At 53.4% G+C, this 26657-nt stretch overlaps 2 protein-coding genes across 20 annotated transcripts in view; one reads left to right on the top strand and one right to left on the bottom strand.

The window, feature by feature from the left end:
* FMNL3 (formin like 3) overlaps positions 1-4943 on the top strand; it is a 51326-nt gene extending 46383 nt beyond the window's left edge. For 3 of the 5 annotated variants that reach the window (XM_020908206.2, XM_020908203.2, XM_070454466.1), the window contains 10 exons: positions 189-423; positions 564-632; positions 743-823; positions 927-1056; positions 1627-1787; positions 2112-2213; positions 2581-2673; positions 2975-3098; positions 3225-3341; positions 4013-4099. In XM_020908206.2, the coding sequence (XP_020763865.2) occupies positions 189-423; positions 564-632; positions 743-823; positions 927-1056; positions 1627-1787; positions 2112-2213; positions 2581-2673; positions 2975-3098; positions 3225-3316 (1087 nt within the window). In that variant the 3' untranslated portion in view covers positions 3317-3341; positions 4013-4099. Of the gene's footprint in view, positions 1-188; positions 424-563; positions 633-742; positions 824-926; positions 1057-1626; positions 1788-2111; positions 2214-2580; positions 2674-2974; positions 3099-3224; positions 3342-4012 lie in introns of all 5 variants that reach the window. The other 2 variants (XM_020908205.2, XM_020908211.2) reach the window with 1 other exon arrangement.
* A 503-nt stretch (positions 4944-5446) lies between these two features.
* PRPF40B (pre-mRNA processing factor 40 homolog B) lies at positions 5447-25687 on the bottom strand. 15 transcript variants are annotated; one of them, XM_020908221.2, is made up of 26 exons: positions 25603-25687; positions 19424-19504; positions 18435-18578; positions 18067-18132; positions 17356-17383; positions 17105-17130; positions 16857-16967; positions 16443-16563; positions 16334-16358; positions 15905-16105; positions 15574-15703; positions 15429-15493; positions 14737-14901; positions 14528-14636; positions 14018-14168; positions 13189-13322; positions 12420-12534; positions 12180-12271; positions 8025-8141; positions 7691-7828; positions 7383-7478; positions 7047-7145; positions 6672-6849; positions 6363-6424; positions 6098-6241; positions 5447-6008 (listed from the first exon to the last, which is right to left on the bottom strand). In XM_020908221.2, the coding sequence occupies exons 1-26, from the start codon at positions 25603-25605 to the stop codon at positions 5916-5918; spliced, it is 2694 nt and encodes an 897-aa protein (XP_020763880.1). In that variant the 5' UTR covers positions 25606-25687; the 3' UTR covers positions 5447-5915. The 15 variants fall into 15 exon arrangements, with proteins under 15 accessions (XP_020763880.1, XP_020763878.1, XP_070310572.1 ...); XM_020908219.2 differs by lacking the exon at positions 25603-25687 and adding an exon at positions 24567-25363; XM_070454471.1 differs by lacking the exon at positions 25603-25687 and adding an exon at positions 24562-25363.
* Positions 25688-26657: the final 970 nt, after the last annotated feature.

Below are 26657 nucleotides of genomic sequence, written 5' to 3' on the forward strand. Positions count from 1 at the left end.
CTGTGCCCCTGGGACTTTTGCTGGTGCTGAGTAACATCAGTACTGGAGTTACTGAAGGTGAGGCCGTGAGTCCTCTGCCTCTGGCTGTGTGCTGCTCCAGACCCCGCCCTCCAGGAACTGGATCATGAAGGGATGACAGATACTGTGGGCAAAGGCAAGACCCGAGGTGGTTCCTCCCTCCTACACAGGTTCGACCTCCAGACACTGCCCGTCGACTTCGTGGAGTGCCTGATGCGCTTCCTGCCCACGGAGGCGGAGGTGAAGCTGCTGCGGCAGTATGAGCGGGAGCGGCAGCCGCTGGAGGAGCTGACGGCCGAGGACCGCTTCATGCTGCTCTTCAGCAAGGTGGAGCGGCTGACCCAGCGGATGGCTGGCATGGCCTTCCTGGGCAACTTCCAGGACAACCTGCAGATGCTCACGCCGGTACGGCTCTCCCCCGAATCCTGGTGGTCCACGGTGCGCCCCCCCCACTCCTGACCTGCTGGCCCCCTTCCCTGCTGGCCCTGCTCTGACGCCATCCCCCCCTGGCGTGGGGTTACTTAGTTCTTCCTCTTGCCTTCCAGCAACTCAACGCTATCATTGCCGCCTCTGCCTCTGTCAAGTCCTCCCAGAAGCTGAAGCAGATGTTAGAGGTGGGGGAGGTTGTGGACATGGGTGCGGGTGGTCCCCAGGTCCTGGGTGGGGCTGGAGCTGTGCAGAGAGGAGGGCCTGCCCTGAGTTCCTCTGGTGCACCTCTGGACAGATCATACTCGCACTGGGGAACTACATGAACAGCAGCAAGCGGGGAGCTGTGTATGGCTTCAAGCTCCAGAGCCTGGATCTGGTAAGAGGGTAGGGGTGACAAGGAGCCAGGGAGCTTGAGGGGCGGCAGCTGTGGAGCCCAGGTGTTCAGACCTGTTGCGTTGCCCTTTTCCCCCCTCGACCAGCTGCTGGACACCAAGTCCACCGACAGGAAGATGACCCTGCTTCATTTCATCGCCCTGACGGTGAAGGAGAAATACCCAGACCTGGCTAACTTTTGGCATGAGCTGCACTTTGTAGAGAAAGCTGCTGCAGGTGAGAGCCTGGCCTGGCGAGCCTGCCCTTATGTCCAGCCCAGGACAATCCCTGGAAGCTATGAGGAGAAGAACGCTTGGGTGCCTTTCTTTCTGGCTTTTCTTTTTTTCTGACACTTCAAAGATTTCCGCTGGGGCCATGGGCAGGGGCCACCCCAGAGAGAGCCTTCCTACAGGCCTCTCGCCCCACCCGGGTGCTGTGGGAGCTGGTAGAGAAGGCAGCCGTGGCTCTTTGCCCCCACAGGCTGGCCCTGGAGCCTGCCTGTCTCTGTGATGTATGTGAAGCCCCCCATAGACATAGGGTTGCTGTTATTTTCATCCCCCTCATGAAACCGAGGCAGGCCTAGGGCAGCTCTGTGTTGGTGCCCAGCAGTCTCCGGCTCACCTTCCTTGGCTGTCTGGAGGGGAGCCCACAGCCTCCACTCCTTCTTCTTGCCCCTGTGAGAGCCTGGCTCACTTGGTGCGCCCCTCTCCACGCGTGTGGGAGCTCTGGAAGCAGGGCATGAGGAACCAAGCTAGTCCCTGCTGCGGGGAGGGCTGTAGTCCTCAGCCTGGGCTCTGGTGACCACAGTGTCCCTGGAGAACGTGCTGCTGGACGTGAAGGAGCTGGGCCGGGGCATGGAGCTGATCCGGCGGGAATGCAGCATACACGACAACAGCGTCCTGCGCAACTTCCTCAGCACCAACGAAGGCAAACTGGACAAGCTCCAGCGTGACGCCAAGACGGCCGAGGTGAGCACAGGGTGGAGGCGGGTGCAAGCAGCCGGGGCCACGGCGCCATGCCCCTCTGGTGGGCGTGGTTCCGGTTCTTGGCTCAGAGAACTTTCGTCAAGCAGCTGGCTAGCTGACTGGGGGGCAGGGGGTTGCACTGTGGGTGGCAGGCAGCTGCCTCTGGAGACATGCACTTCAGGGGGCTCTGGGAGCCCCTCGTTCTTTTCCCTCCCACAGGGGCTGTGGGGGCCTCTGTTGCCTCTGCTTGGTCCTGGCTGGTCCCTGGTGGGAGCTGGGCTTCCCCTAGCCCGCCGGGCTGACCCCTTCTGCCCACCCCTTCCCCAGGAAGCCTACAATGCTGTAGTACGCTACTTCGGTGAGAGTCCCAAGACCACACCTCCTTCGGTATTCTTCCCAGTGTTTGTCCGATTCATTCGTTCTTACAAGGTGAGTAGAAGAGAGGTTTCTAAAGAGGAATCTGGCTCAGAGAAATCGGGCAAGGGGGAGAGGGCTGGGCTTCAAGTCTGGGCCTTTTTTGTCTCCTTCTCTGGGTCTGGGAGAGATGGATAGAAGCTGGCCGCAGGCCTCTTAGCTGTGAACTGGTGGGTAGGGTGGGGGCCCAGGCCCTTCCTGTCATTGTTTGGGGCAGGAAGTGCCCCTCCAGAGGGTGGCCACCTGGGGTTGCTGGCCCCACTGACACCCACTCTCCACCCTCAGTGTCAGCTCCTCCCCGCATAGCCTGTTGTGAGCCTCAGCGCACACACCATCCTCACACACACGCACACACACACACACCATCTTTCATGGTTCTTAGGAAGCAGAACAAGAGAACGAAGCCCGCAAGAAGCAGGAGGAGGTCATGCGGGAGAAGCAGCTGGCTCAAGAAGCCAAGAAACTGGATGCCAAGGTGGGTGGGACCAAGGGCTGGGGCCTGGAGAGCAGGGCAAAGGCTTAGGGGGAGGGTGGAGCAGAGAGCTGGAGAGGAGATTGAGAACTGGAGCCCAAAGACCACCCAGAGGACCTGATGCTGGAGTCCACAGGATGGGGAGAGGGGCTCCGAGAGGGGACTCCCAGGCCATGATGTGGGGGGTGGTGGCGCTGGTGAGCACAATCCAGGGCACTCCAGGGTCTGAGTGCATCTTGAGGCAGGAACCAGCCCTGTGGAGGGTTAGTGCTGACACCCTTCCCCTTCAAATGCTCGGCCCTAGACCCCATCCCAGCGGAACAAGTGGCAACAGCAGGAGCTGATTGCAGAGTTGAGGCGGCGCCAAGCCAAAGAGCACCGGCCTGTTTATGAGGGGAAGGATGGTACCATTGAGGACATCATCACAGGTGGGCCCTTTGCCCTCCCTGGCGCCTGGCCACTGGGTGGCACCCAACCCCTCCCATAGCCCTTTGGGCCTCCTCCCACCCCAACCCCATGGGGCCTGACCACTGTGTCTCTCTCCTGGGCCACAGTGCTGAAGAGTGTCCCTTTCACGGCCCGTACTGCCAAGCGGGGCTCACGCTTCTTCTGTGATGCAGCCCACCATGATGAGTCAAACTGTTAACCCCCAAGGCTGGGGCCCTTGACAGGTACTGGGCACCACAGCTGCCCTCTGCATGCCCACCTCCCAGCACTCCTGCTGGGACCCACAGGCACCTCCTCCCCTGCATGATTTGGAACCATCCTCTGGCAGCCTCGCGGTGATGGGGGGCACATACTTCTTCCCTTGCATGCCCCATGCTCTGAGAAGCGTGACTGATCCCTGCATGTACCCTCAGGGAAGTGGTGCTCTCCCACTAATGCTGTCTTGGCTTCTACTAAGACCCAAGGGGTAGGGAGCTGCCCAGATAGGCAGGACCAAGCGCCGCCTCTGATTACTGAGGCTGAGCAGCTCCAGTCCTGGGCCTGGGTGTCCGTTGTCCTTGCCTCCTCAAATGAGCTCTGGCAGTGGCTTCTGCCCAGGGACATCAGATGATCCTTGACCTGTTTCCTGATATCCAATCTGCCTGGGGTCTCTTCCCAGCTTCTAGCTCTTGCTGAGTCCACCTTATTTCTGCCATTCCCTAGTGACCTTTAGCACTCCCACCTGTTGCTCTGAACATGCAGAGTCCACCCTGACTGTCCACTCCACCCTCTTTTAATCTCACTCATTAGCCTTACAGCTGGCTCTTTGCTAAACCTGCCTGTGGGGCTGGGCCTACAGAAGGTGGGCCTGGCCTAGCCTCCCTGCCTGTTCACAGGCCTCTTGTCTTCCCCACAGGCCTCCACCACCAGCCCCTCGTCGTTCGCCATCCAGCCAGGAGTGCTGCACCGCCTGCTGGCCCCCCTCGGGCTCCAGGCCCCCACTGAGACCCTCCTGGAAGCAGAAGCACTTCAACCCACGGAGTCCTGCAGGTCCAGCCAGTGCACCTGAAGCCCTGGAACTGGCCAAGGGCCCAGCAGAGGGCTATGCTGCTCTCAGCCCATTCCAGCTCTCAGAGCTGCATCTCGCCTGCCACCTCTGTGGGCACGACGTCTTTCAGGGCCTGGCACTTCCCTGGTGCCTCCAGTACAGCACTTTGCTCCCAAGGTCTTCAACTTCATTTCCTCAAGAGCCAGCTCAGGGCTGGATTAAAACCATTTCCAGCTTTAAGCTAGGCTACAGGCACCTAGGCCCGCCGTCACTAGAGCCAGAGGGAGGAGAGGAGAAAGCAATTATCCCTTCTTTTTTCCCCTTACTTTTTGAATTCCAGTGGTCAGCTGTGATCCAGGAGTGTCCAAGCTTAGACAGCCCTGGACCCTGCCAGCCTCAGATCACCTTCTACCAGCAGCAAGGCTCTCCTAAGCCTGGGCCCACCCAGCTGTGCCCCAGTGATAAAGGTAGAGGAGCGATCCCACGCTCCCTGCCTGTGGCCCTTCGCAGTTGAGGCTGACTCTGTCCTTGTGAGCAGAGGGGCCATTTCCTCTTCCCCAACCTGGAGACAGCAAGAGAAAGGGTGTGCCAACAGCATCCTCACTTTTCCCCAGCTAGGTTTTGCTGGCAGGGGGCAGGGTCATGGTGGTCTCAACTGTTTTCTCCATCCCCTGTCAGTTTCTTCTCAGTCCCTGAAGGGAACACAGGGGCCCACCCCTTTTTGTACATGTACCACTTCCTTCTCTCTTGTACATAAACCCCAAACCTTCCTTCTCTCAACAAAGGCTTGAAATACCAAGCCTGACTCTGTCTCCTTTTTCTGAGCATAGGGGTTACATTGGCCATTTAGGCTGACCTAAGCCACAGGGGGGCTTCCCTGGTGGCTCAGCGGTGAAAAATCTACCTGCAATTCAGGAGACGTAGTTTCAATCCCTGGGTGGGGAAGATCCCCTGGAGAAGGGCATGGCAACCCACTCCAGTATTCTTGCCTAGAGAAGCCCATGGACAGAGGACCCTGGCAGGCTGCAATCTATAGGGTCGCACAGAATTGGACATGACCAATGTGACTAAGCAGCAGCAAGCCACAGGGACAGAAAGGAGGCTGGGCCAAGCTGCCATGCTTGGGGGAGGTGACTGCAGAAGCCTGGGCGAGGAGAACCTGTTTAGATGGGCTCCAACCTCACAAAGGGAGGCAGGCCTCCCATGAGGCACCAGTGCCCCCTGCTGGCCCTGCGTGTACCTGTCTGGTCCCCAGCCTGCCCCCAGTACCAAGCCCACAGGCAAGACAAAAGAGCCACTGGCCATGTTATAAATATTGTCATTTAAAAAACAAAACCAAAACAAAACACACATACACTGCGCCCCAGGGCTGGAGAAAGGAGTGGTGGAGCCCCAGGGCCTGGGCAGGGAGGAGCAGGCCCTGATGCTAGAAGCTAAGGACCCCGCCCCTGCCACCCAGGCTGTCTCCACCAGCCTGCCACTTGTTCTGGGGGCCCCTTCTCACATTTTATCTATTGGTACCACCCACCCACATGGCATTCACCACCAATCGCTGGTCTGAGACTGAGGGCAAGCACTAGTTGTCCGGGAAGTTGAGGGGACCCTTGAACACCACAAGCACCTTGGGAGATGCCAGAAATGGTGGGTTGGGATTGGGGATACTTGAGAAAAAGTGGACACAGACCCAACTAAGGAAGAAGTTCTGGGGCAGATAGCGAAGGTGAACTCAGCCACAGCCTCACGCAAACCCGAGGCACGGTGGCGTGTCAGGTCACTGGTGGTCGTCCAGCTGCTGCAAGAGCGTCCGCCGCCGTCTTTCCAGCTCCCCCTCGCTCAGCTCGCTTTCCGACGTGTCCCAGCCCGTCTGGTGAAGCAAAGGCACAGCTCACCCACGGCTTTCCCGAGGGCTGGGCAGAGCGCTGACCGGGCGGGGGCCGAGTGCCTGCCTCTCACCTTCTCCTTCTTGATCCCAAAGGCTGGGGAGCGGTTAGGGAGCTCTGCCCGCCGGAGGTCCCTGTCCTTGTCCTGTTCTGGTTCTTTCTCATCACTCTCCTTGGCAGCTTTCTCCTCAGGGTCTGTCTCACTCTCAGGACTGTTCTGTAAGAGCCCAGAGGCCGCCTCCTCAGTTCCTGTGGAGGACGGCCCGGGAGGCGGGTGAAGACATGAAGATATCTCATAAAATAGCAGAGCCTTGGACGGAAGTTCCTTCTCTACGCACCGACTTGTGTCTTCTCTTCTTAGTTTTCTTTTTTGGTTTCTTGGCTTTCCGAAGACCATGATCTGGAGATGGAAAAATCCCCACTAAGTCCCATGGGAAAAGGGAGGCCTCATCCTTTTCTCTGCTCATTCTTCACAGGCAGGGACCTGTCTGAGGAAGTCTCAGTCCAGTTCTCCTTCCTTCTCTCCGCTTCCCGCCTGGGCAGGGACGGGAAGTTCTTACTCTCTGACAGGTGCAGCCCTCCCCACCACCTCCACCCTCAGGGGTGGGGCTCCCCTAAGGCCTCCCCTCCAGCTCCCAACTGCTTACCTGATCCGAGGAGAAGGCGAGAGGAGGGGGAACCCCGTCCTCCAAGGGCAGCACCCCCACTTTCAACAGAATCAAGTGAGGAAGAGGGCTCAGAGCCCGACTCCGAGGGGTTCCGTCGCCTCCGCTTGGGGGGCCGGAGAGAGGGTGGGGGCAGCTCCTCGTCTCCTGACTCAGAGCCCTGGGTAGGTGAACAGATACAAGTCAGCAGAGAGGGGCACTGGGCTCCAGAAGCCCTTGAGTCTGGGAACTGGGACAGGAATCGAAGACCAAAGGAAGCTCCCAGTCTCCCTCCAAGGAAGGTGACATATGGGGGAAGCGAGAGAAGTGGTTCTTATTTCCCTCAGGTGGTCCAGCCTCACCCCACATCCTTCCTACCCGCCAACTCACTGAAGGTGAGTGGGAGCGCTTGCGATGGTGCTTCTTGCCCTTTCTGCCGTGCTTCCGGCCTTTGCTGTGGAGGTGCTGGCATTCCGTCTGGCGGAGGCAGAAGGAAGGGTGAGGAAGGCGCCAAGGTTAGCTCCAGGAAGGACCCTGTGTCCCAGAGGTTCTGCTGCCTCCTCTGAGGCTAGGGTCTTGGGCACCGTGAGACCTCCCCTTCCTTAGTCTGGGAAAGGAGAGCCTAGGCCTGAGAGGTTACTAGGCTACTGTTAAGCTAGCTTCATGTGTTCACCAGCCTGGGGCAGAGAGAGAGGACCAGAAGCTCTGCCTCACCTCCAGTACCTGCAGGAACTCCCGAAAGAGCCGGATCCGCTCCGACTCCAGGGTGATCTGCTCAAAGGCTGAGTCGCACACAAAGCGCTCACGGACCTTGAACAGGAGAGCACTGCTGATCAGACCAGCCCCAGCACAACATGGAGGCCGCCGTGAGCACAGGGCAGGGCTGGGGCAGAGGAAGGAAGGAAGGGCGCCGAAGCTGGCCCCGAGCTGTGCTACGACTGGGGTGGGCCCCCAGTGGTGGTGAAGCACCGCTGCCCTCAGGACTGAGGGGGTGGTGTTTGATGCCAGGCTGCAGTCCTGACCTCTTCCCAGGCCGTGCCCAGCTCCAGAGCAGGCACAGCCTGCCTCAGCATGCTTCGGAAGGCAGCTTCCCTGCGCCGCAGCCGCCGGGCCTCCTCCTTCTCCCGCTCTCTCTCGCGTGCCTCTGCTTTTTCCAGCAGCTGAAGGCGACAGGACACAGGGCAGGGTCACTCAGGAGGTGGGTGTGTGGGAAGCTGGAGTCTGAGCTCCTACTATCACTCCTGGACTGGGGGTAGAGTCACACTGGGGCGGTGAGTGAGAAGGAATGGAACCAGAGCAAGGGACGAGTTCGAGAACGGAGACCTGGCTACAGCCCCACCCCGCGCGGCCCCTCACACTATTGAAAGTCAGCTTGATGTTGCCTGCATCCAGCGCAGCAGCCCTCTTGTCAAAGCTTATGACGTGGGCGAAGTCCTCGAAGGCTGTGTTCACCTCCACGCAGAAGCCCCGGTCCTGTGGGCACAGCAGCGCATGAAGCAGGGGGGCACCACAGGCCTGAACCTGAAGCTGGCTGCCTCCAGGGCAGGCATGGGTCAGACTACAGATGCTCAAGTAGCCCCCTCCCCGGGAAGAGATCCACAGGACAGGGATGCACTTCGGAGACCAAGTCATTCAAGTCCTCCCCCATCTGATAATTAAGCCTCCCATACCCGCCCTTGGCTTAGCTGTCACAGGGAACTGGAGGGGTTGGATCATGGGTAGGTGTTCAAGGTACATGTTCTCTGTCTGACAGATGCCTGTGTTTCTCACAATTGATTCTTTGTCCCTCTGGCTTAAGCTTGAGCCATTGCTAGGTCATAAGTTCCCTGTATGCTTTCTTAGTAAGCATCTACGGCTGTATTTATTGAGTGCTTACTATGTACCAGGTACCATGCTGAGTGCCTCACACACATTATCTCACTTAATTCTCACATATCTGAACTAAAGCACAGGTGCTAATTTTATGTGGAAGAAGAAACCAAGGTTGAGAGGAACCAGAGTAACTGCCCAAGGTCTTCAAGGCTAACATGAATTCAAGGCTGGACAAGAATTCTACCCCAGGTCTTTATAACAACGAAGCCCCTACTTTTAAGCACTATACCCACAATCATTTTGTCTATGGGAAAAATAAAGGCCATCAGCTGTACAACTCCCCAGCACTATTAAGAACACGTCACACTATAAAGCACCATGGACTAGGTGCTGTGCTTCTCACCTAAGCCTTACAACACCCCAGTGAGCAGGTTGTAGGAGAGTTGTCTCACTTGACCCAAGACGACTCACTGGAGCGTGAGGTCTGAGGCAGAGGCCCAGGTCCCCTTCTACTACCTCTGCTCATCTGGAACTTGCTCTGGCCCCCTGCTGATGGCAGAGGAATACTCTTCCTGCTGCTTCCAAGAGGGCTTCCTCAGCCCATGCTCTCCAGCTCTTCCCCTCAGACATACACTCTCTCTTACTTAGGGACTGCAGACTTCGATCTCACCTCTTCACCAGCTCCTTCCATCAAGTACGCACCTCACTTAACCTGGAATACCCTTTCTACCCTGCTCTCACCTTCCTCAAGCTAATAACCTCTGCTTCTGTCCCTCTGTTTCACAATCTTTAAATATAGCACGAAGGAAAACATTTATTAAGCCTACTAATGAGCAAGATACTACAAATGTTATCATTTAATTTCATGACTTTGCATTTATATTATCCTCATTTTACAGATGAGGAAACTGAGGCTCAGAGACATTATATAACTTGCAGAGGTCTCAGGAGTTCTACAACTCTAAAGCCTGTGCTACACTCATTCTACCCTCTTCATGGACACTGTTCTCCTAGAGGTTGCTCATATCCTAAGAACTCCAAGGACCCCTTCTCAGTCCTCACTCTTCTATCCTCTGTTCACTTCTGCAGTCCTTCCTTCTCCGGGGTCCCCTCCTGTCTCTGACCCCTTTTACCACCTCTCTTGTTTGTATGTGCCTGTTCCACACTGTTCCTAGCAATCTCATTCCTCATCTCTCTCCTGACTTTCAGACCCATACGAGACTGGATATTTCACAGACACTTCAAGTTCAGCAGATCCCAAGATAATTCATTTTCTGGGAGCCCCCACCCCACATTCCACTCCCACTCCCATGGATGGGCCCAGATCTGTCTTTCAGCTGTTCCGAGTTCAGGACTCTGCATTACTCTATGGGATGTGGAGTGCCATCACAGTCCACAGTCTGCCTGGTGGGTAGATGGCCTCAGGGAGCCCTGGGTTCACCTGCCTTCCAGAGGCAGGAGCCCAAAAGGGGGCAACAGAAGGGGAACTAACCAAAGACTGTCTTCATGAGGTGTGGAGAGACAGGCCTCAGTAAGGATAGGGCTCCTACAGGCCTGTCAGCAGTACCAGCCACTTAGGGGTTAAAAGTTAAGTGTCCAGTAAAATTTAACTCTTCCCAGAATAGATATTTCTACTTTATGTGATTATCATATTTAAAATATGGTATTTGCTTTATTTCTCCCTGCCCCCGGTTGCTTTATGAGAACAATTTCCCAAATGGAATTCCTGTTTTCTCCAGCACTGTTCTTCCTGCTTAATCCTTACCAACCATCAATCCACCCCTGCTATCTCCGACTCACTCCTTCCTTCCCTCAATTTCACACACACAAAAAAATGTGTCAATTCTACATCCGAGTAACTCTAGCCTACTGGTTTGAATACTCTTTTTTTAAATCAGCAGATGCTTTTTTTTTTTTTAAAGAAAAATCTTAAGTAGAACCCTCATTCCATAAGAGAAACAAGCAGTTACACTTGAAAATAGAGGAAGGAGCAAAAAAGTCCCATCCACCCCGCCCCCTCTGGCTTGTCCCAAGGCCCCTGTGAGCCAACCTAAGGAGCTTCAGAAACAACTGGAGCACCTCAGCTGTGCTCACTGGCCATCCCCACCTGGATCATGCAGCAGCTCCTGCCTGGTCTCTCTGCTCACCCCCAACACTTCAAACCCTGCCTCGAGAGTCCATGGCTGCCCAGACTTTTCTCCCAAGGGCCCCAACAGCAAGGGAGCAGTCTAGGGGTGAGTCAGAAGAGGATGACTCAAGCTCAGAATTGATCTGAATCACTTGCCACTATCACTTTTTGTGTCCTGAGGCTTCAAGTCCTGTTTTCCTACCACTCCATCCTTGTGCATTTAAGTACTCTGGCTGCGGGCATGGCTCTACACCACCACTGGGGCTTTTCCAAGACATCATTCCCCACCTCCCTGTTACTTACAAGATAAAAATCCAATTTCCTTATTTTAGCATTCAAAGAATTTTATATGCAAGGCTCTCCTTCCCAACTGGGGTATAGAGAAATAGACGAAGCCACAGGACAATACGATACGTATTACCTAATGGTAAGTAATTTTAAAATATTAAGTTTATATTAACAGATAAGTGTTACGGTATTAAAGTACAGCACTGCATGAATTTTAAAGCAAAACACGGGACTTAGAAGAAATGTGTGTGCAGTGAGACAATCCTAGCTTTATTCTCAGACCTTCTTCATCTCGGATACCAAGTTACTCCTGCTGGCAATCAGGTGAAGTCTGGGGGAATATTCCCCACTTTTCAGATGAGGAGACATGCTCAGAAAGATTAAGTAATCTGCTCAAGGTCACAAAACTTGTAAGTGGTTAAGGTGGACTTTCAATCCCACAGTCTGCCTTCACAGTACTGCTCCTAACCAAGGTGCACACTGCTCCCAGAAACTCATGAGAAGGGTCTTCACTTCCACAAAGAAATACTTTGTTATCTTTTTCCTGAAACACAGGACTCTCTCAGTCCATCACTCAATTTTCCCTCTTTGATAGACATGAATATTGAGGAACTCTCCAGCATGGAGAAGGTAAACTGTAGGTGACTTTGCTCTCATGTTACAGACATGACAGGGAGGAGTGAGGACAGATCAGGAAGGTATGCCCCTTCTTAAAGGCCGCGGTATCTCTCTGCTTTAGCCCACTGAATGCTTCGCAAAGCAAGCCTAGTGCTGCTAGATAATCCAAATTTCCAAGAGATGCTGAAGGTCCAGATTTTAATTGTAATCTCTTGATTTTAAAATGTTAGCAACAAATTCCAAGTTTTTCTAAAACACTGTATAGGCAGAAGGAAAATACTTGTGGGCTACTAATTTATGATTAGTTGTGCTTCCTGCTCCTCTTTGCTCCTGCGGCACCCTATACCCAGGGCCTCCATCCTCCCCACCTCCTCATTCTTAGAGGTGCAGTTCAAATGGCAATTCTGATTCTCATCCCTGTAATAATAACCCTTGCCCCTCTGTAATGTCTATCTAATTGTCATGTCTCTCCTCCTATTAGACCCTGAAATCCTTCTGGGCAGAAATTGTATCTTGTTCATTTCTGTATAAAGAAAGGATCGCAATAACTATCTCCTGAACTCAGCTGCAATGCTCCCACAAAACAGGATTTATCAGGGAGCCCTGTTCTGGGAGCAAACCCTGTACCCAGCCTGCATCCATCCACGGCCCCAGGCCTCCCTCACCTTAAGGATGTCCTTTATGATCTTCTTCTCATCATGGAATCGTGCCTTCAACTCCTCCACATAGAACTTGAACAAGTCCAGAGGGGTGGAGCCTGCGGGGGAGGGAGGGAGGGGGGCCTGGCGGGCGGCAGCTTCCCAAGGCCTGAGGGTGGGGTTGAGGACAGGACCAGGGAGTGGGAGTGCAGAGAGACTGGCAGGGCAGGAAGCCAGGCCAGAGAAGGGAGAGCCCGGCTGCCTTACCCGGCTGGCCCAGCATGTTGGCAAAGCGGATGTCAGTGCTGACCGCTGGGTACAGCTCCATCCAGGTGGACATGGAGTGCAGCTGCCCTGTCTCGTGCAGCTCGTCCAGGAAGGTCTAAGCAGGGAAGAGGCCAGTTACAGGGAGAGTGAGAGAGGGAGGGAGGCAAAGTCAAAGCCTGGGGCAGAAGAGGAGAGATGGCAGGGAGAGGCAGGAATGACCAGATTGAGGAAATGCAGGCAAGGGAGGCAGAGATGAAGAGTTACAGATGGGGAGGCAGAGAGCAATGTGAACAGAGACTGTGAAACAGAAAGGGACAGATTTCACATGAGAATAAGCCGGACTGGGAAGCAAAGGCACAAAAATATGCCTGCAGCATTACCTTCCCATGATTCCCACACTTCCCAATGTGTTACAGCCAAGTAAACCCCTCCACCACCACCACCAGTGCCACCTCCAAGATGGGGGATGAACTAGCTATGCCTGTCTGGCTCCCCAATGAAGGGAAATAAACCTGGCCAAGCTGCCAAGCCTTGCATTTAGGGCGCCATCTGCTGGCAGTTTCTGGGTGGCACACACACCTAGTCTTAAAGGAGCTGGCCCAGAGTTGAGGGGACACAGGAGGAGCAAAACTGTAGGCAGAGAGAGGCCGCATGGAGCAAGGACAGGGCTGGGCAAAGAGTGGGCCTGGCTGAGAGGAGGCAGGGTGTGGGTGAAGAGGAGACTGTCTGGGGCAGAACTGAGCTCGGATCCAGAGGGCAGCAAAGATACCTGGAAGGCCTCCCGGTTCTTGCGCTGCTGGCGCCGCTCCCGAAGTCGGGCTCGCTCTCGCTCCTCCTCCTCCTCCCTCTCCAAAGCTCGGATGTGCTCCTCAAAGCAGATCAGCGCATCTTCCTTGTCCATGTCTAACCGCAGAGAGGAGGCTCAGCAGGCACCGCGCCAGGGGAACACCCTCTTGGTCCCAGCACCCCCAGAGCTTCCAAGATGCTACTCCTGCAGGTGTCGGGGACACCCAGGGAGGTGGGGAGAGGGGAGCAGGGGCTCCTGGCAGAGGCTACTGGAATGATGGCTCATGAAAAGGGTTCACTAATTATATGAAGTACTCAGCTCTTGTGAATTTGGTTACTAGAAGTCATCATATGAAATCAGTTATCTCAGAATCTAAGGTTTTACTTTTTATTGGACTGGGATTCAACCAGGCTTTGATATAACTTCAGAAGGTGAATATCAGAAGATACTGCAAGTGATGATAGGCCAACAGCAGCTGATTGCCACATGTGTGACCATTTATGGCCCACCAAACCAAGATTATTTAAAACCATATTCACATGAGCTATAAAAGTCATCTTCAAATATTATTCCTACCCCAGTGCTCTTCTCCCAAGAACACACAATATCCAGGTTAACTATAGACCCTAGAGGGAGAGGTGTCCTGAAGCATCCATCCTGTGATCTCAAGTCCAGAGAGGTTCTGGACTAAATGCGAGGGACTCCTAGATGTTCAAAGGGGCAGGAGGTGCAGGGGGAGTGGTGTGAGGCAGGTGCTGGGGGTCAGGGAGGAAAAGGGAAGGGAGAGAAGGGAGTGGAGACCCAGGCTTACTCTGCAGCTGATGGTCCTGAGCAAAGCTGGGATTATCCATGAGGTACTGCTGGGCCTGGGACCAGGTGGTTTGGAAGTTGACACTACTCATCCCATCTAGGATGCTCTTCAGGGCCTGGATGTTGCGGCGCCGCAGCTGCTTAGCCTGTTCCTAGGGAGCCATGGGGTCAGGGTGAGGCAGGGAAGGCCAGAGCTACACAAGTGGGCCTGGGCAGAGGAAACTTAGGTAAAGGCAGGTAGCTTGGGAACTCTGGGATGGCCAGACTCAAGGCCTTTCTGACTCCAGAAAGAGGAAGGAGCACAGGTTACAAACCACACCCTCAGAGATCTTCCTGTCCTCCCACACCAAGGTGTAGGCCCAGAGCATGAACTGGGGATGTGCCATACCAGCTTCTGAGTAAGAAGCTGGGACCCTGGGGCAGCAAGTGAATGGGCGGGTCCACAAGGAAGCCAAGACATGGAAGGCCTTAATGAGACTGGGGCTGATGGATCCAGCCCAGTAGTTGTTACCTTCTCCTTCTTGGCCAGGAAGAAGAGGACATCATCATAAACCTCTTTTCGATCCCTCTCAGGGACCACAGCCCAGACCTCCAGCTCCCCAAACGTCTGTTCTGCCCGCCTGTGGAGCATATGGGTTGTGAGAAGGCAGGCAGAGAACAGAGCCTGGGCCCATGGGGGTCTCAGGGTTCCCAGGCCCCAACCCAGCCTGGCCCCCTGACCGGTAGCGGGTGGTGGAGGTCATGCGTTCATGCTGCTCCAGGAAATGCTGCAAGGTCTGCTTGGCCTCCTTGGCTCTTAGCCGGGCCTCTTCCTTCTCCTCCTTCTCCCGCTGTGCTTTGTAGGCATTGAATGCCTGCTTTTTCTCACTCAGTTTGGGCAAGGCACTAGGATGGACAGGACGGGAGTTGGGTGGGGATAGAGGAGTCAGCCTGAACCACAAGGCACGGCCCACCGAGCAGGGTCATGGCACACTGGGGAGGGCTTTCGCAGAACTGACTGCAGAGTCCATGCATGGGCACAGCGGGCTGCAGGGGCCCCAAGGGCACAGGGGAGCAAGACAGGTTGGTCTCTGGGATGTGGGGAGGGGTGACTAACAGTGAGGGAACAAGACAGGGCTCTTAAGACACTATTAATACTGAGCCCTTTTGCTATGGGTTCTTAAGTTGCAATCAGGCCTCTGCCCTATCCAGCCCCTCTTTCCCCAATTAATTCAATTCAAATCAATTCAATTCAACAAGCATTTATTGAATGATTCCCTTCCCCTCCTTCTCCTGGAGGTTCTTCAGCTTCTCTTCCCCAGCACACTCACCTATCTATCACTCTTCTCACTCTGACCCCCTCAGGGTTTCTTAGGAAATCCCTGGATCAGCCACCCTCATGAGCAATGTCTGGAGGGCCTGCCCAGGCCTACCTGTAACGGGGGTCAGTGACCACCATCTTCATGGCCTGTTCCCACGAAGCATTGGAGGGGACAGCCTGGAATGGAGCAGGCGGGGGTCATGCCCTGCCCACCTCCAGCCCCTCCAGGGCTACCCTGGGAGCCCCACCCTCAGCACCTTGTCCCTCAGCAGCTCCTTGAAGGCCTGCTTTGCCTTCTCCCGGTTACTCCAACTGAGACCAGACCTCTCCGGCTCCGGTTTTGATTCTTCTTCCTCTTGCTGTGGTGGCTGATGCTGTCCAGCAGAACTGGGGGACAAAGGGAACTCAGGTATAGTGTCCCCCAGTCCCTATAGTTTTCAGTGCCCTTGTTCCCCAGGGAAGCCCTTGTCTGCTCATCAGAGGCCATGCCCAGATCTTCACCCCTTTCCCGAGAAACCTGGCAGAGGTCAAGGGATGAACCCAGCTGGGAGCCTGAGGTCTAGAATGCCATGGGGGGGCAGCCCTCACCTGCTGGGGCCCTCCTCTGGCTGCTGCAGGAACCCCTGCTCCAGGGGCTGGGCAGCCTCTGACACAGTGCAATCTTCACTCCCACCTGGCTCAGGTTCTAGGAGGCCTGTGGGCAGCAAGGTGGGGCCAGGCGGCACAGGTGGGGGATCGGGCTGAGGCTGAGGAGGCTGTGGCTGTAGTGTCTGTGGCTGCTGCTGTTTCCTGCAGGTGGGTCGGAAGGGCAGTGTCGAGTAGTGCAAAGACAGAGGTGGTCAGGGGCTGGCTGGTCTCTAGCCTGTGAAGGACTAGGGCCAGAGTAGACCACTCCACAGGAAGATGAGAGCTGGCTCTTCCTCTCACAGAGCATGGATCATGCGGAGAGGCCACTCCCACCCCTCAGGAGGCCCCATGTATGGGTGGACAGGTAGGCAAGACAAGCAAGTCACTTACCCTGCAGCCTCTTGTTTGACTAGAGCTGCAACAGGAAAGGATAACATGGTTAGAGGGTAGCACAGAGTCATGCCCCCGAGCCCTTGCTTGGGCCCACCCCCCTCCTCACCCTCCAAGTCATCCAGGTCCTTGGGCCGGGTCCAGCGGGACTCCTTACTCTGATTGTTGTAGTAGTAAGGTTTGCCTGTGTCCGACTTGTACTCTTTCCAGGGACACTGGGACAGCAGGAGCTGTAAGAGGATGGGCCAGGGAACGTCAGTGGGCTGGGCATACCTGCCAGCCACAGCTGGGGAAGCTAAGTGAGGGGATCCAGTGAGGGGGGCACACAGGAGTGTTTAGCTACCACCTGGCCTGGCTCAAGATGAGGGAAGGTGGACTTCTTGAGATCCTAGGAAGGCTGGGGAATGGTCAGGGATCTTAGGATTAGAAGAACCATGAGTATGGTTAGAGATTCAGGGAAGGCCAAGGACTTGGAAGGGTCAGGGCAGCTGAAAAAAAAGGGCTAGAAAGCCCCACTCAGGACCTCTGCCTTGGACTTGAGCACGCTGGGCTTCTCCCACACGGACTGCTTGTCGTCAGCATTGTAGTAGTAGATGCGCCCATCAGGGGCCACATGCTCACTCCACAGTGCCCTCTAGGGGAGGGGAGGGTGCACAGAATGGTGGTCAAGGCTCCTTTCCCAAAGCTTCTCCTCCTCATCCCCAAAATTTAACCATTAGCACCTCCCTTTCAGCCTTTCTACCCAGAGACCCCTGAGTGGAAAGAACTTACCGGAGGGCCTGTCCCAGCCACAGCAGCTAGAAAAGAAGCCAAAGGAAACATATTAAGTCCTTGTTCCAATCCTTATCTGATCCCCATCTATTCCTCCCTTACACTCCATCCCCAGTAAATCTCCCCTGGTCCCATCACATCCCAGGATCCCTGGCACCCCAACAGGCATGATCCAGGGTGGGCTCTAGTCCATGGTCCCCTCTCCCCCCCAACCTCCGAGCCTGGGGGGAGCAGACCCCCAGAAGACTCACAGCTGGCGGTGTCCGCACCCGGAGCCGTCTGCCGAAGAAAGAGGAGGGGGAAGGGTTGGGGCCAAGCCCAGTGGCCCCCAAGACCCAGGCCATGGGGGATGAAGAAGCAGGCCAGGCCAGGATCCATGTGTCCTGCTCCCAGGGATCTCTGTTCCCTAACAAGCTTCCCCCGCCCTCCGGGACCATGACTCTAGGACCCCAGAAAGAAACTGCACGGCAGCTCCTTTTTTCATTTTCAAGTGAGAGTATTCTGTTGAGTGAGACTCCATGGCCCACCTCTTCCACAGAAAGTACCAAATGCCACATCCTACCCAACTCTACTACACTGAGCAGCAGCACAAGAAGGTATAGCGAGATCTCCAGGTATTGCCGCTTCTTCCAGAGACAAACAAGATGCGAAGAAGAAATTGTACTCGTATGTCCACAGTGCTAACTCTGTGCGAGTGATCAGTGTCTGGAGTGAAGGTGTTCCTTGAGGGAACTGGGCACGGCAGGGGGATAATGAGAGGATGTATGTCCCTTTGGGGACGAGTGAAAAACTAGAAGAGCTGAGTTCATGGCTGGAAGGAGGACTCAGTGTGGGGAGTGCAGCAGGGCCAAGGTTGGATGTGATGAGAAGAGGGAAAGAACGGAGGCTGCGTCCCTGTACGCCAAGTCAGACCCACGGGGCTGCAGTGCAGAGCCCACTTCCTGCCCCCCCCCGGTGCTTACCGCTGTGGTGACGGGCACTGCTGGCATCAGCATTCCTGGCATCATGGGAGGTACCATTCCTGGTATCTATGGATACAAAGGACATAAAAACCAGCTACTGAGGTGAAGGCTAGCACAGGCCGTACACAGTCCTGAGAGATCCTGTCGGGGCCATGACCCTCACAAGGGCACTCAATGGGCTCTGGGCGCTCAGCTGAGCCTCAGAGTGGTCTCTAGCCACTCAGCAGACAAATTCATGTGGGCCTGGCCCTATTTTTCTTCCCTCCCTCCCTCCCCAGATTCTCAAGTTAAGTTCATATATCCACCTTCATCTCTACCTGCAATTGAAATGACAGGATTTTCTAAGGCCCTGGTGCAGGGGAGATTACCTGTGTGAGCGGTGGTGGTGCCCCCATTGGTGGGAGCATTGGGGGCATGATGCCAGGTGGCATGGGGGGGATGGCCGGTGGTCTCTGACTCATGGGAGGAAGCCCCATTGGAGGAAAAGGTGGGGGGATTCCTGGAGGAGGCATCTGGAAATGAGGAAAGGAAGAGAGCCTGAGCAGAGGAGACACTGCTCTGCCCCTGTCAGGAAACAGCCACTCATCTCCCACCCAACCCTCCACCCTGGCTCTGAGATAGTTCCAAAGTTTCAGTCTGAGAGGCATGAAACTGCCTCCTTCCTCACCACTGAGACTGATAACAGGGGTCCTCTGGGTCTAAGAGGCAAGCACACAGCTTCTTGAGAGGCAGAAGAGAGGGGAAAAAGAAATGGAACTGCCACCAGACTGCGACCAGAAGGCTCCACCACTTAAGCGACTCTCTCCAAAGAGGCCTTTCAGATGCAGGGCCAGAGGCAGGTGTCCAGTCCCCAATCTCCCAGTCCTCTGCCTCCTATCCCTTTTTCCCAACTTGATGACCACCAGTTGCTATTCCAGCCTGACTTCATGGCATGTTTAAAAAATATAGACAAGGGGTGTTTCCTGGCAGTCCAGTGGTTAGGACTCCAAGCTTTCACTGCCAAGGGCGTGGGTTCAATCCCTGGTTGGGGAAGTGAGATCCCACAAGCCATGTTGGAGGGGAACAAAAAAGAATACAGACAAGGAGCAGTGAAAGAGAAAGACAGCCCCACCATGCCCTCACACTTAAGAGGGGCTTTTCGCATTCACTTCTTCCCCCAGCCCCCGTGTGTCCCAAGGACAAAAAGACAAAGGGAGAACTGTCAACTTTATGGACCCAAGCAAAACCATCCCTCATCCAAGGACAACAGAAGGGGGCATGACACAAAAACTGTGCTGGCGATGCAGCAGTGCTGGGGACTAGGAAGTTGGGGGTGCAGGCTGGAAAAGCCAAGCCCAGGGAAAGACATAAAACTTACGAAGGGTGGTGGCATCATGGGGGGCCCCGGTGGGAAGGGGGCAGGCGCTGCTGGGGGCCGGGGACCAGACTCGGGAACCGACTGTTGAGGGAGAGAAAAGTCATAGAACCCTGGATGGGCAAAGAGATGGGCTTTTGTAGAAGAGAAGCAGAGTGGTGAGGATGAAAAAGGAGCACCAAGTTCAGAGGAAGAGACTCAAAGCCCAGTTTCCTGCCCATCCCCACTCTGAGCCCTCGATAGACCTGTTCTTTCTTTTGCCAGTCCAGAGTCAGCTGGCTGAGCCCCATCAAAGTCATCTGTAGTTTGGAAGTTTCCATTTTGCCCAAGCCAAGAAAAGATGGAGGAGGTTCTACTACAGGCACAGATCAACTCTTTCCAAGGCTTTTCCTCCACACTCCCGCCTGTGGGCAAGGTTGTACTTCCCTCAAATCAGTCAGAGGTCTCTCATTCCCATTCAGGGAGGAAGTGGCCTCTTTTCCTGTTCGACTTCCTGAATTCACCCAGTACAGAGACTCAACCCAAAGCCCTCTAAACACAATCATTAGTCCTTCCTAAGTACTACTACCAGCCCCCTCCCCTAACTGGCCTCATCTTTAGTCACTCACTCTCCTTGACACCTCCATTCCCATTCCCTCCTTCTGTTTAGCTCTGCATCCCAGCCCCCACCGAGATAGCAGCCTGTGCCTCTCCTACAGATTCATCCCAGTAGAGGAGGCTTTGAACAGCCTAGGTCTCCCTGTCCTACACCCAATGGCTAGCCACATCTCATCCTTTAGTTCTCAGCTTAAATATCACTTGCTCTAAGAAGCCTTCCTGACTCTATTTAAAGCACGTCCAATTTGTTCTGATCCTCTTTTTAGTTTCCTCACTATACAATTTTGTAATTATTATGTTAGATTGGATATGTGCTTCCCCTTACACATATTACACATATTCCATGGGGGCAGAGATCATATCTGAGTTGTTGAAAGCTGAATTCCTGGTACCTGCCACAGCGTCTGGCACATAATAGGTACTCAACAAATATAAAGTGAATGAATAAACAGATGAAGGAACAAATCCTATTTATATAGAATCTTATGGCTCTAAAAATTCATCCTATAGATATAGCCCTACATGTGTGTTCAAGATTTTCAGAGCAGCATTATTTATAAAACCAGAAGACTGTAATCAACCTAAATATCCCTAAGGAACTATAAAATTTTACACAAACATAAGATGAACTACTATGCAGTCATAAAAAGAATGAAGAGGCTGTCTTGATAATAACTTGGAAGATACATAAACAAGTGGGAAAAAAAGAAGAGTGCAGCAAAGTTTTATTACTTGCATAAAAATCAGAAACAAAAGATAACACAAGAAATGAGAATGAGGACACAGGTAGAAAGAACTCTGTGTGCCCTCTTTAACTTTGCATATGACTATATTCACCCATTCAAAAACAGGTTTTAAGTAAACTGGGGCACTGAAATGCAGCTAAAAGGCTCTATCCTTCCTCCTCCTTGCTTGGAAGGTGCTGGGAGTGTGGTGGTGAGGGGGACTTCCAGGTAAAGGTGGGAACTGGCTCACTGCCGCCCAATTTCCCAACTTTCCCAATTATCCCTATGGTGGGAAAACTCGGTATTTAACAATGCTTCTACTCTCTACTTAAGCAACAGCTGTCTTTCCTTCCCTCTACTTATCTTGTCCTGAGAGAGGGTGTAAGTCAAGCTACTCCAACTTGAATTACCTTTCCTTGGGGTTCAGCTACTCTAAGCCCTGTATTCAGACCTGCTCCGCCCCCTGAAACCTCCTTTTGCACGAGAAGTCAGAAACCAACTTAGGATGAAATCCAGTGCTCTACGCCATACTTTCTCACCCAACCTGCCTCAGGGTCCTAACCTCCCAGAGGCTACACAACCATCTCTGGGTCCTACCAGGTTCTGCAATCACCCATCTCAGAGACTAAGCCACCATCCACACAGTTGTCCAAGATAGAAATTTGTGAGCCACTCACCACACCTCCCTCTTTCTGGTGAATACATCAATGAGTCCAGTTAATTTTACCTCCTAAAGATTTCCTGAATCCATCTGTTTCCTCCTCCAACCCTACAACTTAAAAAAAAAAAAAAAAAATCTGACCTACTTCAGTGGCCTCCTGACTGGTCTCCCCACATCCACTCCAACCGCAGGAAACATTACTCTTCTGCTTAAAACTCTTTAATGGCTTCCCACTGTACCAAAACCCATGTCCAGGGCCTGGGAGGCTGTGGCAGGTTTGCTCCCCAACTGCCTTGCCTTCTTTACCCATGCTGAGCTCCTTCTTGCAGTCCTCCCAACTAAGACATCCACCTCTGCCTAGGGCAATCCTCCCTCCAACCCCACACACCCCACCTCCATAACCTTTATATTTGGTCATCATCATTTCTTCAGGAAAAGCTTTCTCCAACCCAGTGGACTCCTCAGACCCCTCTTTTACACACTCATACACCATGTACCTTCCCCTTCAGCAATTAGTCACTGGAATTTTAGTTATTTGTACAATTCTGATTGTATTATTTACGTGTAAAAACAAATGCTGCCAAATTACGATACTCCACTGATTTTGGGCTTCCCTGGAGGCTCAGACGGTAAAGAATCTGCCTGTAATGCGGGAAACCCAGGTTCGATCCCTGGGTTGGGAAGATCCCCTGGAGAAGGGCATGGCAATCCACTCCAGTATTCTTGCCTGGAGAATCCCAGAGACAGAGGAGCTTGGTAGGCTACAGTCCATGGGGTCGCAGAGTTGGGTATGACTGAGCAACTTTCACCGCTGATCTTAAGATGCATCTTGACTTCAGAAATGTTAAGATGTGAGTCTTAGAATCAATGAAATATCTGACACCTCCAGTTTCCAGCCTAGGCTAGAAACTTTAAGGGGCAAGGACTTTGTTTTTGCTCATCCCAGAACCCTGTGCCCATTTTAATTTCTTCACCACCCCCACTGGCTCACAGTACATACATTTCTTAACTTAATGACTGAATGATCTAGGTAGATCCACAAAACAAAGCCATCGGTAAGGTCTAGCAGTTATTTGGGGAACACAGAATGTCAGAGCTGGAGGAGACTCTGGCAACTACCCTAGGCATGCTTTCTCAGATGAAAAAAGGTGGAATAATGGGTCCCAGGGCTGGATCCAATCTGCCCTGAAAAACACAATCCTAACAAGAAGCAGGTCTGTTTTTTTCACTCTAGCATATTCTCTGTGACCCACGTGGTTAAACCAGGAAGTCCAACATTTTCTTGCTTGGAGACCAGTGGTGGCTCCCCATTGCCCACCATACAGAATCTCCCATCTGACATTCAAACCCTTTAAACAAGACACACCCCACATTCTTCTGGCTCACCCTGATTCATGGCTTCCCTCCTCCTCTTTGCACAGAAAGTATTAGATTACTCCATGTGTTTCTTTTATTCTGCTTTGTCTCTTATTTTGTTCAAGATGATCCGATATTCACCTCCTTCAGGTCCTTTAAGATTATCTTCCACACATATACCCTCCTACCTCAGTCCCCTCAGGATAAATACTGCACTACTTTGCACAGAGTGACACGCTACTCTATGGATGTTTGCTGCGTGTTTCACATGGGACTGCATGTCTTGCTACTCAGGTGGGGGTTTCCCCATGTTTAGGGATTGAGTTTTCTCCTTTTAAGTGTCTTCTGAATGTCAAGACAGGGCCCTGTATACAAAGTCTTGTGACAAAATGCAGACTCATCCCTAACCTTATTTTTGCATACTGAAATATCCTAAAACAGACAAATGTGTGTGTATGTACCTAGGTACAGTTGTATAAACTCTTTGGGTAAAAGCTGACTCTGATGGAGAGAGAGGCAGTTTGGCAGAGGTCTGTGTGTCTGGGGAAAGTGAACTAGAATCAAATATTAGCATGGGAAAACCTAAACAATTTAAAAAAACTAACTCTATATGACCATCTTTAACTTGGAACGGAGACCGGTGGCCAGGATCCAGACACTAGCCTGTTTTGGACAGTTTCCACAGAGGACAGAGCAATGGTATGAACATAAATTACTGTGAAACATTCAAAGCCCTCCTTTCCTTGAGTCTCCTCTGTGCAACCTGTATACTTTCTTTCCTGAAACACCCCTGCCCCTATCTCACTTGATGCAGTGCCTATATAACTTTGAGTCTTATTACACTTCTGGGTGAGACTCTGAAGAAGTAATTTGTGTGAGAAACTGATACAGGAAAGGGGGCTGAAAGAGAAACAGATCATGTGTCTTCCCTGGAACAAAAACACATTTGTGGATAGGGACAGACAATGAAGAGATAATCAATCATCTGATCATCATGTGTTCACCTGGGCCAGCTGAAGGAGTCCTCCCCACCCCCAAACAATCAATTCTTCTCAGCGATCACACATGGGGGACATCTCAGAACTGAAGATTCAGAAAAAAGGAGAAAAGGAGAAGACTGGAGAGACACAGAATGGAAAGAGGGGGTAAAAAAACCTAATTGCTAATATTTACTGAGTGCTTATTATGAGCCAGATACCACAACAAAGTCATTTAATCTTTGCAACTATTTTAGAGGTTATTATCCCTATTTTACAGATAAAGAAACTGAGGTTCAGAGAGATCAAGTAACTTGACCACGGTTCCCAGAGATTAAAGGGCAGGGGCAAGTTTGGAATCCAAGCAGTCTGACCCGGAAGACTAAGCTTTCAACTACTCCACAATGCAGCCTCCCAGCAAGGATGATAGTACCACAGGCATTTCTCACATTCAAATTCATTCCCCTGTTTTCTTTTTACCCCAATTCTCAAACAATCCTGAAATCCTCAGACAGCCAAGTGATCCCAAGGTTGGCCTGCTCTGACTCACTTCCTAAAGGGATCTATGCTGGAAAATGAAGGCTGGGGAGGAACGCCTTTCGAAAGAGGTAGCAATCATCAAAAAGAAAGATATTAGGGAGGCTGAGAGACCAGCTGATTAGCCTGTAGTCTACATCCACCAGTTGCCCTTCGTTAGCTGCCCCAAACAGCACCAGCCACTCCCTCCCTGTTTTCGAGGCCACTCCCCTGTACCAGCCTTATTATTCTTTCTGCTTCCCCAAAATATTAGCAAATATTTTCCATTGCTTCTAATCCTGCCATCACCTCACCACTCTCCTGATGAACAGGTTACTTCTGGTCTTCATCCTTCTTGGGTTCAGTCTTAACCTCTTCGTCTTATTTACACAGTCCTCCCATCACTCCAACAGGAATGCAGAGGCGCTGGCTAGTCTGCCCCAGCCTTGCTTTGTGCCGACCCTCCCCTCACATCCCTGGGGATTTTCTGCAGCCCCAGCTGAAGGCCTAGCCTCCATCTTCATCCAACTTTCCTTTGCTTCCCCACGTCCTAGAACCCATTCTCCTGAACTCTCTCAAGCACCTCCCCATTTTAAGAGCAGAAAGAGATCTGGGATATCCTTCTTATGCATCTTCCTTTATTCTTTTTATCGATGGGAAATCTTAGGCCCAAAGAAAGGTAGTGAGTGACTTGCCCAAGGTCACACAGAGTTGTTACAGACTGTCTTGGCGGCAGAGCCAGGGTTGGGATAAAGGGGCTTCTGCTCTCCCCATTTTTTGGACTACCCAGCACTGGGTGGGGGGTCAGAAACGTCTCTTTCCTCAGGAGACAATACCCCCTCCTCACATCAGGAGACTATGCGGGGAAACGAAAGAGGGAGTCTCAAGTGGTCTTAGGGGGCATCCGGGGCTTCCAAAGGGAGCAAGCAGTGAGTCTGAGGAAGGGGCCTGTCGAACGCCAACATCCCAGGAGGGGAAACTGTGGCCCCCCCGCTTCCCCCTAGACCCACGGTTCCCACGTCTCTCACCCTTCTGTTCTTTCCCGACCTTTCTCCACAAACACACCCTTCACTCCATCCTTTCCCCTTCCTCACCCAGTCCCGCAACTCCAGTTCACCTCAACACCCCCACCCCCCCCGCCGTCCTCCATCATGGCCTCCCCCGCCCCTTCCCCCCCAACCCCCCCTTCCCCCTCCTGGGCTCCTCTCCCTAACCCCTCATTCCCCTCGCTCTGCCCCGGGGTCCCGGGTACCCCTAGCGGCCTCCCTGCCCCCCCCCGGCCCCGGCCCGGGCCGCCGGGGGCGCTGTGGGACCGCCCCGGGCCCCGCCACCCCCGCGCGGGGACGTTACCATGCCAGAGCCTCGGAGCAGCTGGGCCGGCTCGGCCCACCCGCCAGTAAAAGCCGCTCTGATTGGCCGACCGCAGCCGGGAAGGCGGGGCCAGTGGGGGGTCGCACCCCTTGGTGGCCGGGGCTCCGGTCGCTCCACCGACCAGCCGGGTCCTCCACCGGCCCGGAGAGCCCGGGTCCGGCCCCGCCCCCGGCGCGGAAAGCCAGGCCCCGCCCCCACGCCGCCGGGTCCGGGGTCCGCCCACTGGGGGCGGGGCACGCCTCCTCCGGGCTCTGACTGCACGAGGGCCCACGCAGGGCTGCAGCCCGCGGCCTGAACTTTGAGCTTGACCAATGAGCTTACGCCCGCTACTCCCCTGGTTTCCCGCCCTGCCGGCAGGATTCCGACCTCCGCCCTCCGCTTCTCGGCCTTCGTGCTGGGCTGTCCGAGCTCACGGAGCGACTCGTGCGCTTGCTTCCAGAACCAGAGGCCGGACCCAAGTATTCATTCCGAATACAGGGGTATCTTTGCACTTCGCAAGGCGTTTTTTGGTTCAGTGCATAGTTATTTTTAGCACTTTAATTCACTCATTCAACAGCTATTTATTTTGAGCACCTGTTAATGTGCCGGGAAGTGTGCAGGCACTGGGCAAATAGCAGTGGAAAAAATAAAAGTGAACAGATCGGAAATTCCTGCCCTTGTGCGTTGTACACGTGCTTCTCACGTGACTCCAGTGTTGCTTCATTTGAGATTGGCTCCCGCCGTGTGGTGAAATAGTGAGGTGAGGGGCCCCAATTCATTTTAGGAATAAAGATGTGAGATAGATATTTCGTTGAACAGATAAAGGAATTATAACCTAAAGCTATGTAATGAGTGTTAAACGTCTCAGAGCTAGTAACTTACAGAGCTCCAGGCATTCGGGTGCAGAAAGTTGGAACACCTTCCCTCCAAAGCCCAGGTAAAGGTATTTCCTTTTTTATTTATCCACACTTAGCTGAGCCTGTGCTCTGTGCTTGGTACTGTGCTAGATCTTGAAGATACAAAGAACTCTCACCTGGGTCCGATTGCTGGAAGCT

Source organism: Odocoileus virginianus, chromosome 24 (assembly GCF_023699985.2).
Source record: "Odocoileus virginianus isolate 20LAN1187 ecotype Illinois chromosome 24, Ovbor_1.2, whole genome shotgun sequence".
Classification (NCBI taxonomy): domain Eukaryota; kingdom Metazoa; phylum Chordata; class Mammalia; order Artiodactyla; family Cervidae; genus Odocoileus; species Odocoileus virginianus.